This window comes from Chiloscyllium plagiosum, unplaced genomic scaffold (assembly GCF_037043375.1).
Source record: "Chiloscyllium plagiosum isolate Xiang-an unplaced genomic scaffold, Cpla_swu_hap1 HiC_scaffold_8, whole genome shotgun sequence".
NCBI classification, from domain to species: domain Eukaryota; kingdom Metazoa; phylum Chordata; class Chondrichthyes; order Orectolobiformes; family Hemiscylliidae; genus Chiloscyllium; species Chiloscyllium plagiosum.
In genome coordinates, this window is record NW_028270146.1 from 88,459,694 (window position 1) to 88,474,060 (window position 14,367).

Genomic DNA, 14,367 nt, shown 5'->3' on the forward strand with positions numbered 1-14,367 from the left:
GGTTTTTGTGTGATTTTTAACGTTACATATATCCCTGTACTGTTGGTATGAAAGTGAGATTTTTTTCAGGTACTTAACTGCTACAAAAAGATAATCTTGTAGTTCACTATATATTGACATTTCAGTGCACTGTAATGAGAACAGAAGGTAACCAAATTGTCAGCTACTGTCAGTCTATTCACAATTTAAAGTTGACGACAGGTGAAGGCCTCCTATAAAAAAGAAGAACAATTAGTTTGGTTGTTTTTGTAAATCAGTGCATACTTAAGATTGAGAGAATCTGTCTGATCTTCAGATTGACCTTAAACTGATAGATACCTTAATCATTCGAACTTAAGGGTGCAGAAGGAAAACATTTCTGTAAAATCTATGCATAACCATTCATTTAATACTGAAGACATTTTGCAGGGCTTGAGTTACCTTGTTCCAAACAATCCATGATTTATGCAGCAGTTGTTGTGCTTTACTGCACACTGTTCTCTGCAGAAGTGTTGTGGAGTAGCTGGAACAAATGCAGCTGTCTGCAGTATAACATGGAAGATATTCTATAAAAAGGATATTTGTACATTTAAATTTATTTTACTTCCATTGGGTCCTAGCAATGAACCTATTTCAGTAATCGCTTTTTAAGTGAATGGACAATATTTTATCCACGTAATGCTGTCCTCAATCAAGCTGTCCTAATGAGCTATGTTGCAACATTTTACGGTGTACCTAAGTTCCATTTACTATTTGGAGAAGTTGCAGTTATCTGAATTTAAAATTCCAATGTTGTGGCTTAGATGGAAACCATTACAAGCATTAATTAATATGCTACGTTTGATTAAATGTTTTAAAGCATATTTAAATAGTAGACACAGTGCTGAGATCTGCAATTTACTGCAATGCTTTACTCATTGAAGCATTAACTGCCTCACTACTCAAAAGCCTTCAAATATATAATTGGTTGCCATAAATTGTCTGAAAATGTAAAGCCTAGTAATACCTGAAGCAGAAGTTAACAATCTAGTTGACCCTTTCAGGCTTCTCATGAGGTTCCCTCATTATAATTTTGGAATAATAGCACTGAATCCTGCTTATTAACAAAATAAATCATTTGTCCTTTATGATACAGTTCATTGATTTCTGCTATTATTGGAGTCATTACTGTTTTATGGGATTTTAACACTGATGCTAAGAATGCTAGAAACACTATTTGCAATGACATTAATTGGGGAAGTTGCTCCACATATAATAAACCACCAGAATAATAATTGCAATAAATGACTTTTATGTATAAGAAATTTCCATGAATTTTAAAAATATTTTTAAGCATTTGGGATGATTACATATTGTCCATTGAAGAGAAAATTTTAAGAAGTAAACCATGACTCAAAATGCGCAGTGCTTTTTGAGGGATTTACTCCTTGCATCCCAGAATAATACTATGGATTGGAATGGAGGCTTCTGCAGAATATCCAATTTTTAACATATGCTTACAGGAGTAGGTATATCTAGAATCAGTCCCAGGCTGATCTGAACTCAATTCCTATGGCAGTCAATTGAACTATTATTGGCAGATAAAGCACTACACTGTCTGTTAGTGGTCCAGTGAGTCAATAAGGAGAAACTTCTTCAGCCATAGCATGGTGAATCTATGGAATTCATTGCCACAGAAAGCTGTGGAGGCCAGGTCATTGAAGATGAGATAGATAGTTACTTGATTGTCAAGGAGATCAAGGGTTATGGGGAGAAAGTGGGAGAATGGGGTTGGGAAACTTATCAGCCATGATTGAATGGAGGAGACTCGATGGGCTGAATGGCCTAATTTCTATTCCTATGTCTTATGGGTCAACATTGAGAGAAGTTAAAAACATCTTAAACGCTAAGATTGGTATTGTTTGAATTGTCAATGGAAGACATATAATAGCCTCCCTGAATTTCACTGCCTTTTAATTTCTAAGGCCGTTATTAATTAGGACATTATCATTTCAGTGATGTACACACTCCAAGAGTTTCTTTAAGTTTGGTCTGTTTGTATCTCCAGGACCACTTTACTTCACCTGATGAATATGATGATCCTGCAGTGTTGTTTGACGCCATAACATCCCACGAGCAAAACTTAGTCATAGCTCATGAAGGAGATCCAGCCTGGCGAAGTGCTGTGCTATCCAACTCCCCCTCGCTGTTGGCTTTGCGACATGTTATGGATGACGGGACCAATGAATATAAAATCATTATGCTGAATAAGCGATATCTCAGCTTCCGAGTCATTAAGGTATATTGCTTTGAGTTGCGATATTCTATCCGGTGTTTGGAATCATTGGGGACATTACACAACCATAGAGGTTTGTTACATAGAGTCTAGCACTTGACGGAATGTGCTTTTTGATTTTTTTTTCACTTTCAGTTTCACACCATAGAATGTAGCATTTACATAGGTTCACTATTAGATCTTACTGGAAGCCAGTAACTCATTAGGTTCACAGATGCACTTCAACAGCTTATAGTCATCAGTTTGCAAATGCTCATCCTTTATGAAAATTAATATTCCTATGGAAACAAGGTGGGGGCTATGATTGTGCTGTCTTTCATTGGATATATCTGTAAGAAAACCTGAATAAAGCAATGAAGAGTCATTGTCAGTAACCAATAAATCAACAGTCCCCAATATCAGAAATCCAGTGCCTCTTGGTCAGCAACCAGTGCCTCTAAACTTAAGACTCAGCATGATCCTGGAATTACTTCTCATTTACCAAACTGGCCCTAGTAGATGCAGCTCAGACTTCGCCCTCAAAATTTGTATGCTTTTCCACCCCTGTTTACTCTTCCTCCTGTAATTTCTCTGCATCAAATCTGGACCCTTGCAATTTCCCTTGCTCAAAATGAAGGAATCTGGCTCTGTGTTCATGTTTAACTGGCAGCTTGTGATGGATTAATAGGTGCATGAGTTTCATTATATTGGAAAAAAATGATGCCTTTGTCCCCTTTGTTTCAAATCTTGCAGTCAATGGCCTTAGTTCTCAGTTGCATTGTACACTTCAACATTTCCTTTGGGAAAGCAAGCTATATGTATAATTTTATAGTATTCATATTTGTGATATCCAGTGTTTCTCTTGCTTATCAACTGCACTGTTGGGGGAGGTATACAGTGCACCATATCTCATTTGAACAAACAGACATTTTAAAAAGCATGCATGCACGAAGTGGAGACATCATACCATACTGTAGACAAGTTGAATGCATGTGTAATAACATCGAGTCATTGACAAACAATGGAAGTATGTTGCTTTTGAATGGCTGGTTTACTGGTCTCATGACAACCTGGTAGAAAAGCCTGGATCTTACTGTCAGCCAAACTAGTAAATGCATGGATGAAATTTGAGTTACTGAACATGGCAACTGAAGGTCAAATTAAATCAGCATTGCTCTCAGTTTTGTATATTTCATATTTTCTCCAACCAGCCAACATCTCTGCACTGCTGAATTGGAGCCTGTTGCACACCCTCAATTTTAATTATTCTTCCATTGATGATTATAGCTTCTGCTACAAAGGCTCAAAGCTGTGGCATCCCTCCCTAAACACTTCAGGTTCTCTTCATCCTTTCTCTCTTCCTTTAAGACATTCACTTAAAATCTATTTCTTAGACCAAGCTATTGTTCTTATGCACTAACATTTCCTTGTGGGGTTTGGCATCAAGTTTTAACAAGCTCCATTGAAGTAGCAAGGAACAGTTTTCTACCATAAAGGTGCGTTATTAATGCAAGTTGTCACTGTAACGGCTGTAGTTGGTTTTGATGGCCAACTGTTAAGCAATGTCACATTTGTAAATCGGCCAATATCTGTGCATTAGTAAAGGTATCTGCAAACCTTCTTATTGGAATCAAAGGAGTCAGTGTTTGTTATTCCACTCATGCAGTTAATTTGGTAAATGTGCATTTGACAAATGAAGAAGCCAGAGTCCTTCTGTCTTCCAGGTTTGTTTATTCATGATAACCAGTACAGCACAAGTGTGGACTTTGTTTTCCTTCCTCAACACTGTGGTTGAAATTATCCTTGTGTTAAAATAGAAAATTAATCAACCTGTTAGGATCTGTTATGACACACCTCGCTTGCAAGTGGGACTTGAACCCGGACCTTTTAGTCCACTGCAAATAACAAGATCATTTTAGATGATGTCAAGGGCTGTCACTCTCACCTCACCTCTGGAATTCAGCCCTTTTGATCATGTTTGATCTAATGCTATAATAAGGCCAGGAGCTGAGTGGTCCTGGCAAAACCAAACTGGACGTCACTGAGCAGGTGCTCCTCTATAGCACTATTGATGATGCATTCCATCGCTTTACTGACGATCAAGAGTAGATTGATGGGCTGTAATTGGCTAGGTTGGATTTGTCCTGATTTCTGTTTACATACTTAGACAATTTTCCACATTGTCGGATCAATGCCAGTGTTGTAACTGCACTGGAACACCTTGGCTAGGGGAAGGGCATGTTGTGGAGCACAAGTTTTGCTGGAATTTTGTCATGGCCCAAAGCTTTTACAGTATCCAGCACCTCCTGCTGTGGACCAGGCCACCCCCAGAACCCCCAGCCCCATATATCAAAGCAATATCGTAGACCCTAATGTTTATCTTAAAGGCAAGTGTAAGGTGCTGTGTTCCAGATGTAATTCAATTGGTTACACTACTCAGCTTTAAACAGCACATTTTATTCTTACCCTATAGTTAAAACACAAACAAACGAAAGAACAGTACACCACAGGAGCAGGCCCTTCAGCCCATCAAGCCTGCGTAGATTCCTAATCTTTATTTAGACCTACTATTTAGTGAAAATACACAGCTTCTATCCCCTCTATTTGCTTCTCATTCATGTGTCTATCAAGATGTCCCTTAAACATTGCTAATGTGCCTGCTTCTACCACTGTCACTGGCAGTGCAATCGGGGCACTCCCCACCCTCTGTGTGAAAAAGTTTCCTCACATTTCTCCCCTTAACTGGCCCATCTCACCTTGAACCTGTGCCATTTTGTAGTTGATCTTTCCACCCTGGGAAGAAAGCCTGACTGTCTACCCTATCTGTGCCCCTCACAATTTTATAGAACTGGATAACTTAATTCTGTTGGAAAGCTGAAAGGAATAACAGGTTATTGAAAACTAAACAGCAACTGTTCCAATATAATTACATCCCTTGGCAAAGGCAAATTCATCGAAAATAGATTATCTCATATGCAATGTTTCTCCAGTCTAGGAGGAAAAAAACATCAAGAGAAAATTCTGGCAGAGAGAGAGAACTGCTGAAACTGAGAAAGAGTTTTGCTGTAGAAGGGAAAGATGTCTGGCAGCTTCAAAACCCCAGGAACTACTGAAAGTTAAACTAAAACCCTGGTTCTGTTGGAGCATGACTCCATCCATTTATGCTGCTTGTATGCTCCAACATGCCTCACAAACTGTTTATTGGCTTGGAACAGACCGCTCACTACCTCTGTCTCAACCTCTCTTCATAAAGTAAAGGACAAAATACACTGCTCAAAGCCATAGTATTGTCACACCTCCCCCTTTAAAAGAAGATCCATCAATATACAAAGATGGCTTCATTTTTGAAACCCTTTAGTCTTACACTATTAGTACAACATTGACCCTAAGCATGTAAACATTCAGTACCTTACAATACATAACAATCAGTTTCTTCCATCACCGACATCTTCTTCATCCTTCATCAAAGTTGCGACAAGCATTGACAGTTACGTTCTCTTGTCCTGTTACCTGCATAATTGCCAAATTGAATGGCTGTAACTGTAAACTCCATGTAAACAGTCTGGTTTTTTTACCTCTTAATTTTCAAAAAACATTAAGGATTTGTGATCAGTATATAAATTCATCTCTGATACATTACCAGCAACATAAGTGTTGAAATTTTGTATTGTCAATGCAAAACTCAAGGTCTCCTTCTCAATTGTGGAATATTTTAGTTGATGAATACTCAGCTTTCTAAAAAAAAAACATCCAGTAGATCTTTCTATCTTCTCATAGTTATCTTGCAAGAGTACAGCACAGGGTTACAAGGAAAGGGCAGGAAAGTGGATGTGAGGAATATCAGATCAGCCATGATCCTATTGAATGGTGGAGGAGGCTCAAGAGGCTGAACAGCCAACTCCTGTTCCTATTTCTTATCATCTTATGGTCTTGGCAGTTGTATGGCACAAATGTTAAGCAATGACCATCTCCAATAAGAGACAATCTTATCACCACTCCTTGATGGCAATGCCATCACTGAATCCTTCAGAATCAAATCCTGGGGGATTATCATTGATCAGAAACTGAACTGGACTCACCATATAAATACACTGGCTGCAAGAACAGGTCAGAGGGTAGGAATACAGAGAGTAACTTGCCTTCTGACTCCCCAAAGCTAGTCCCCAAGGCATTAGTCAGGAGTGTAGTGGAATACAGTTCAGTTGCTTGGATAAGTGTAGCTCCAACAACGTTCAAGAAGCTTGACACCTTCAGGATGAAGCAACACATTTCATTGGTACCACATCCATAACCATCTATTCCATCCACCACCAATACTCATTCACAGCAGTGTTTACTTGTCCAAGATGCACTGCTGAAATTTACCAAAGTTCCTTAGATAGCACCTTTTAAGCCCACAACTACTACCATCTAGAAGGACAGCAAGAAGAGATACTTGGGAGCAGCAAGTTCCCCTCCTAGCCACTCACCGTCCTGCCTTGGAGAAATATTGCCTTTCCTTCAGTGCAGAGGTGGGGAACCTTTTCATGTTGAAAGGCCGCATTATGTTAGTCGTAATCTAATAAGGCCGCATCCAAGAAACTTCAATTATATATTCTTAAAAATTCACGTTATTTTGTAAAAATCTAACTACTATGTACTAACTAACTAAAAAAAATGAAAAAAAAGTGTTAATTCTAAAGTTAACTCTCTGGTATTTTAAATACACTCATTTTAAGATTAAAATAAAAATAATAAAGGACAAAAAAAACATATTAATAAAAGATTTGTTCTGCAAAATTTAGATTCATTCAAAAGGCCACACACAATGGCCTAGAAGTATGCGGCCTGAAAGCCACAGATTCCCCACCCATGCTTCAGTGTCTCGAGGTCAAAATCCTGGAATTCCCTCACACAGGTCATAGTGGGTCTACCTGAAGCACATGGACAGCTTCAGTTTGAGAGACAGTTCAGCACCATCTCTGAAGGGAAACTAGAGATTGGCATTAAATGCTAGCCAGCAAATGACCCCCACATTCTGAGTGAATCAAACACAATTGACACAGCATTTGCAACTTTAGCATATGTCTCCTATGTAGAAAGATGGTCCTTTGAACTGGTAGGATAATTATTTCACTGACCAACTCCACCAAACACAGTGCCCTTTTAAGCCTTATGGAAAAGCAGAGTAAGGAACTCGACATAATTTTTAGAAATTGTCGCTACTGCTTCGAGGAGTATTCATGGGAGTTGGCTGGCTCAGGCAGCTGGACAGCTAGTTTGCAATGCAAATAATGCCAACTGCAACACTGAGGTAACCATGAAGAACTCCCCTTCTCAATCTTTCCACTTGGCTGGTGTGTGATGACTCTCACATTAAACCACCACCTGTCATCGCTTTCTCTCTCTAATGAAAGAGTGCCCCTATGTTCTGGTACAGCGATGGTGACTTCACCTTTACATAGGGTACTGTTTTAGAAACTGAAATGGATCTTGTTTCAGATTTTCCTGCCACAGAAAATATCCATAGATTTTGAATTTGAAACAGGAAATGGTACAGTTTTGTACAGAGATTGTTCATGTTTGCAAGGATCAACAACTTGTGCGTAGGACAGTACAGTACTTTCAATATAATCTGCATCACCTGTGTAGGTTTTTGTAGCTCTCGGAACAGCCATCATATCAATAAATCACTTCAAACGTTTGGAATTTGACAGCCGCCTCTTAACAAATATTTATTTTCAAAAGATAGACATGTGACAAGTATTTATACTGTGCTGAATCACACCCACAGCATTTTGCTTTCATAGCAGTATTTCTTTTGCTGACGATGCTTTCACCCAATTAGACTGAAACTCATATGTTAGTAGCAAAGACCTGTCAGAGTGCTGGAGAATTCATTGACCACAAAGAAGCCACCTACTGATGGAAGCTGGCTTTCATGACATTGTATTGGTCTAACTACTTAAGGCTCGTGTCAGCAGCTCCTCTGTATGCACAAACATACATGAAGACGCTTTAAGATTTAAAACATGGCAGGTTGTGTAGTGTACATTATTGTCACTAAATGCAAAAAGAGTCACTGACTATCAAAAAGAGCTGCTGAATTTGTGCAAAAATGTTGTGTAATATCTTGTCAGACTCTTAAACCTAAAGTGAAGAGCAAGAGCTAGAGAAAGAACTAATGAGTGATCGCTCTGCTGCAGTTTTTCACACTCTGTTCATATGTCTGTGCAGGTTAACAAGGAATGTGTCCGGGGATTGTGGGCTGGGCAACAGCAGGAGCTGGTATTCCTGCGAAACCGCAATCCTGAACGAGGAAGTATCCAAAACGCAAAACAAGCCTTAAGGAACATGATAAACTCTTCTTGTGACCAGCCAATTGGATACCCAATTTATGTTTCTCCACTCACAACATCCTATTCTGATACGCATGAACAGCTAAAAACTATCCTGGGAGGACCCATAAGTATCACGAATATAAAGAATTTTATTGTATCGACATGGCACAGGTAAGCGCTGTAGCACTGAAAATTGGATATTTTCAAATAAAAAGGTTTGATATACCTTGTAATGCAAATAATGCAAAATGTAATCAAGTAATGCAAAATGACAAAAGTCAATGTATTCCAGATGAATGTAGGATGTGAACAAAGTATTGTTTCCCAGTTGAAACTAACATTGTTCCCTCTTGAGTTAGATAAATATTAACCTTTCATTTCAAAATGAGATTTCACAGTTTTACTCTGTATTAGCTGAGTTTCCCTGATCTGGAACTTTGTGATGTGTCCAAATCAACTAATTAATGCAACCCTTACCTTGATGAATACACACAAGTTTGTCAAAATAAATTTCTCTGTTAATAGTCATTAATTACAATAATGCTGGTTCCCTGTCATCATGCTACCATGATGTGCAAGTGCCAGTATTGGACTGGGGTGGACAAAGTTAAAAATTACATAACACCAGGTTACAGTCTAACAGGTTTATTTGAAAGTATAAGCCACCAGTTTTAGACAGTGCAAGGTTGTTTGCAGCAAGTGGGTTAGGGTTGGTATTTTTGCAATGTCAGTGGATGGGTTCTATCCAGAGACCCAGGCTAAGGTTCTGTGGACATGGGTTTGAAATCCACCATTGTAGATCATGTAATTTAAAAACAGTATCAATATGGAATTAAATATCCATGTCTAGTGCCAATAATATAATTATTATTTTAAAAAACATATGGTGCATTAGTGTCCTTGAGGGAAGGAAATCTGCCATACTTACCTAATCAGGTCTCCATGTGACTTCAGACCCATAGCAATGTGGTTGACTCTTAACTACTTTCAGAATTGCAAACCCACCATACTCAAGGGAAATAGGGATGGGCAATAAATCCTGGCACAACCAGTGATGCCACATGCCATTTTAAAATGTTATGGAAATAAATTTGAGTTTGAATCAACCCAGTCCAGGTGATCCACTACCAAGTTAACAGAAAAATGGATGATTTAATAATATAAATTTATGATACCGACAATATTGCCACTAATATTTCAGTGCATGAAGTTAGAACAACTGACTCTCATTTATCAAAGCAAATCTTATGTGGAGACATTGAGTCTGAGGTACACTCACATGGTAGTCAAAGGAAGTGCTACGAGGACTCTCTGGAAGTTTGATATCGACCTCAAGTTCTGAGTGAACCTCTGATGGGATCACTGCACCTGCTGTAACCAAATTTAAAAAATGGTACAGCTTCCTTTTTTTTAATTGGTGGATATCAGAGCCAGAGAGAAGATGTAAAAAGAGGAAACCCTGAGCCAGCAACTTGCCAGAAACTCGACAGTCTTTTCCTATCTGCAGCAGAACCTTTCAGGTGCAGACCAGCCTTAACACTCAACTGCGAACACCCCAGGTCATGCACGTGACCATCTTAGCTTGAATGACGAAGAAGAACATGATCTAATTGTTTTCAGTGCCAAACGTTTGCAGTCAGCATTGACATTAGTAAAATGTTTTGCACTCATATGAAGTTATGTTGCTTTTTGGGCAAATAGAGTCATAGAGATGTACAACACGGAAACAGACCCTTCGGTCCAATCCGTCCATGCCGACCAGATATCCCAACCCAATCTAGTCCCGCCTGCCAGCACCCGGCCCATATCCCTCCAAACCCTTCCTATTCATATACCCATCCAAATGCCTCTTAAATGTTGCAATTGTACCAGCCTTCACCACATCCTCTGGCAGCTCATTCCATACACGTACCACCCTCTGCGTGAGAAAGTTGCCCCTTAGGTCTCTTTTATATCTTTCCCCTCTCACCCTAAACCTATGCCCTCTAGTTCTGGACACCCCGACCCCAGGGAAAAGACTTTGTCTATTTATCCTATCCATGCCCCTCATAATTTTGTAAACCTCTATAAGGTCACCCACCCCTCAGCCTCCGACACTCCAGGGAAAACAGCCCCAGTCTGTTCAGCCTCTCCCTGTAGCTCAAATCCTCCAATCCTGGCAACATCCTTGTAAATCTTTTCTGAACCCTTTCAAGTTTCACAACATCTTTCCGATAGGAAGGAGACCAGAATTGCACGCAATATTCCAACAGTGACCTAACCGATGTCCTGTACAGCCGCAACATGACCTCCTAACTCCTGTAGTCAATACTCTGACCAATAAAGGAAAGCATACCAAACGCCGCCTTCACTATCCTATCTACCTGCGACTCCACTTTCAAGGAGCTATGAACGTGCACTCCAAGGTCTCTTTGTTCAGCAACACTCCCTAGGACCTTACCACTAAGTGTATAAGTCCTGCTAAGATTGGCTTTCCCAAAATGCAGTACCTCGCATTTATCTGAATTAAACTCCATCTGCCACTTCTCAGCCCATTGGCTCATCTGGTCCAGATCCTGTTGTAATCTGAGGTAACCCTCTTCGCTGTCCACTACACCTCCAATTTTGGTGTCATCCGCAAATTTATTAATTGTACCTCTTATGTTCGCATCCAAATCATTTATTTAAATGACAAAAAGTAGAGGACCCAGCACCGATCCTTGTGGCACTCCACTAGTCACAGGTCTACAGTCTGAAAAACAATCCTCCACCACCACCCTCTGTCTTCTACATATTCGCAGTACTTGGCACAAACCTTGGAGAGGAAAAAGATGATGGAAATACTGAAGCTGATTTTAAGGCAGATGAGTTTAATTCTAACTATTAATTCTAATGAATAATAATTAGTAATAGTTGGCTGTTTAGTTAGTGTGTCCAAACATGGTAGAAATTGTGTTGTCACTTTATCTATTGTATCACAAACCAGTGCAGGTTTCCAGAGGGAACAGATGTAAGAGAAATAAGTCTCGAATACAGATAATGCTGAGTCGAAAAGTGTGGCACTGGAAAAGCACAGCAGGTCAGGCAGCATCCCGATGAAGGACTCTTACCTGAAACATTAATTCTCCTACACCTCAGATGCTGCCTGACCTGCTGTGCTTTTCCAACACTTTTCGACTCTGATCTGCAGTCCTCACTTTCTCTAACAGATAATGCTGTCAATGGTAGCTGAGAATATGGCAGAAATAGCTATCATTCACTCCAGTCCTTTTTCTTTTCTGAACCAGATCTGTAGACAATGCATGTGAGATATCTCTATTATGTATGTTAGAATGACAGAAGGTGACATACTCTTGCTGAAGAAGCACTAATACAAGTAACCACCAACTCTAACTGTATCTGTCTTCTCCAGGTTACGCAAAGGATGTGGTGCCGGTTGTAACAGTGGTGGAAATATTGAGGATTCCGATGCAGGTGGAGTCTCCAGTGCCAGTAATAATGTAACTACAAATGAGTCCCAAAGTAGTACTTCCCATGGAGGCTGTGGACCAGCTGGATATGGGCCTGGAGCAGGTCTCCAGCCTCCAGTCACATCTAACCCACCTATACTAGGTAAGGTTTTGTTATTCTGCATTATATTTGAGTGCATTTCTACAATATTTGTTTGTTAGGCTAATATTCACTGTGGTGCAGTGACTGCATATTAATTGTAATGGATTTCATTTCTCTGATAGAGCATTGCCAGTGTGTTAAGTAGTGAACTGTCAGAAAAAACTCTGAACTTGCTAGATGTTTCAGCAGCTGTTGATGCAGCTTAATTTCAAGGGCAAATATTTACTGACATTCACCCAAAATATGCATTAGACCCTTTAAAATCAATCATGCCATATTAAAATTGACACCTCAACAGTCCAGCCAGTATGTTAGAGGCAATGCCATCAGGTAGGCTAGTAATCTAGAGGCTCAGACTATTAGTTTTTGTACATGGGTTCAAACTCCCCCATGGCGCTTGAGCAATTTTACTTCATTTCATAAATATGGAGTTTGATCGTCATAAAAACACACCTGATACACTAATATCGCTTAAAAAAGAAAATTTGTCCTCATTATCTGCTTTGGCCCACCTGTGACTCGAGAACCTCAACAATGTTATGGACTTTCAAATGTTCTCTTATGTGGCCTAGTAATCCACTCAGTTGTATCAAACTGTTATGAAATCTACGAAAAGGAATGAACCTGGATAGACAACTTGCAGCAATTCATGCACTGGAAATAACAGTGTCAAATGTAAGGGGAGGTGGGTATTGCATATGCTGGAGATTAGAGTCCAGATTAGAGTGTGCTGAGAAAGCACAGCAGGTCAGGCAGTATCCGAGGAGCAGGAAAATCGACGTTTCGGGCAAAATCTAGCCTTGCAAATTCCTCTTTGGTGGTTTGGTAATAAGAACCTGAGTGTTGCTGAAAACAGACACCTTTTGCCAAAGCTTATTGTCTTAGCCTGATAAGTGCAAGATGAATAGCTTCAACAGAATGCGTCTTTTTCAGCAATATTCATATTCTCTTTGATAACATCTGGGGCCCTTTTCCACGACCCACAGAATCATACTTAGAGCCCCAAATTGCACCATCACCATCTCTGATTACACCCTATCTCACTAGCAGGACAAGTTCAGCAGAGGTGGCAGCTTAATTGTATAGAGTTGGACATTGCCCTGAAAGTTCTTGACATTGAATGTGGGCCTGCATGAAGTCTAATGACATTAGGGCAAACGTGCTGTAATTACCACCTACTGTCTTGCCTGTATTCCAAAGTAGATACAAATGATCCTATTGCACTGCTTTAAAGAAGTTCTCTAAGTTGCATGACCATTCATCGCCTGTGCAGAGAAATAGATATGTAATTGCTTTTAAACAAATGTGGCAGGGGTCAGAAAAAAACAAAGGAGCAAGTCTGTGACAGATTTGATGCTCGGCGTATTAAATAACAAAAGATTTTATGATGGAACAGCTAAAAGGAGTGGTAATGGACAAGATAAACAACCAAAGATAGTGACCAAATGAGTCGTGAATGGCTAAATGGCCATAAAAACTATCTGAATACAGCATGAATGGATAAGGAAAGAATTAAGACAAAGAGCAACCCCGCAAACTTTTTTTTAAAAAATGTGCTACACGAATCAGACAGAGGTTGTGGTCTAAGTTGTTGAACTCAGTGTTGAGTCCAAAAAGCTGTAGAATACTGGCTCGAAAGGTAAGTTTGCTGTTCCTCGAGATCACTGGATCACTGCAGCAAGCTGTGGACAGAAAGATCAGCATAGGAGTAAAGCACAGAACAAAAATGACAAGCAACACGAAGCTCAGAGTCATGTTCGTAAATTAAAGTGTTTAAATGAGCAGAAATGTGGACTGCGGTTTCCCAAATGCGAAGGAGACTACATTAGCAGTGAATATAGAACGCTAAATTTAAAGAACTTCATGAAAACACTGATTCAGCTGTAGGAATATTTGCAACCTTGGATAGTGAGGGGTTAAAAGGCTAGATTGCACAGAAAGACACCACATGGAGGGAAGGCTTTTTTAGGGCTGTTTGAAGAGTAACTTTAGATCACAACCTCTGCCTCCAATTTACCAGGTTATTCCAACATTTTCTGTTCATGTCTCAGATTTCCAGCATCCAGAGTATTTTGTTTGTGTTTTAGCGTTCTGCTGGTGTTGAAGACCATATTATACTTTGGCCAGCATCATTAAAACAGATTATCTGATTATTATCTCATCGTTGCAGGTGGAATCTGGCAATGCACAAAGTGGCTCCTGCCTCTCACTTTAAAAGTACCC

At 39.6% G+C, this 14,367-nt stretch overlaps 1 protein-coding gene across 4 annotated transcripts in view; it reads left to right on the forward strand.

The window, feature by feature from the left end:
- pcnx1 (pecanex 1) overlaps positions 1–14,367 on the forward strand; it is a 281,427-nt gene that overhangs the window by 254,371 nt on the left and 12,689 nt on the right. For all 4 annotated transcript variants that reach the window (XM_043698139.2, XM_043698140.2, XM_043698143.2 and 1 more), the window contains 3 exons: positions 2,027–2,257; positions 8,450–8,724; positions 11,945–12,144. In XM_043698139.2, the coding sequence (XP_043554074.2) occupies positions 2,027–2,257; positions 8,450–8,724; positions 11,945–12,144 (706 nt within the window). The remainder of the gene's footprint in view (positions 1–2,026; positions 2,258–8,449; positions 8,725–11,944; positions 12,145–14,367) is intronic.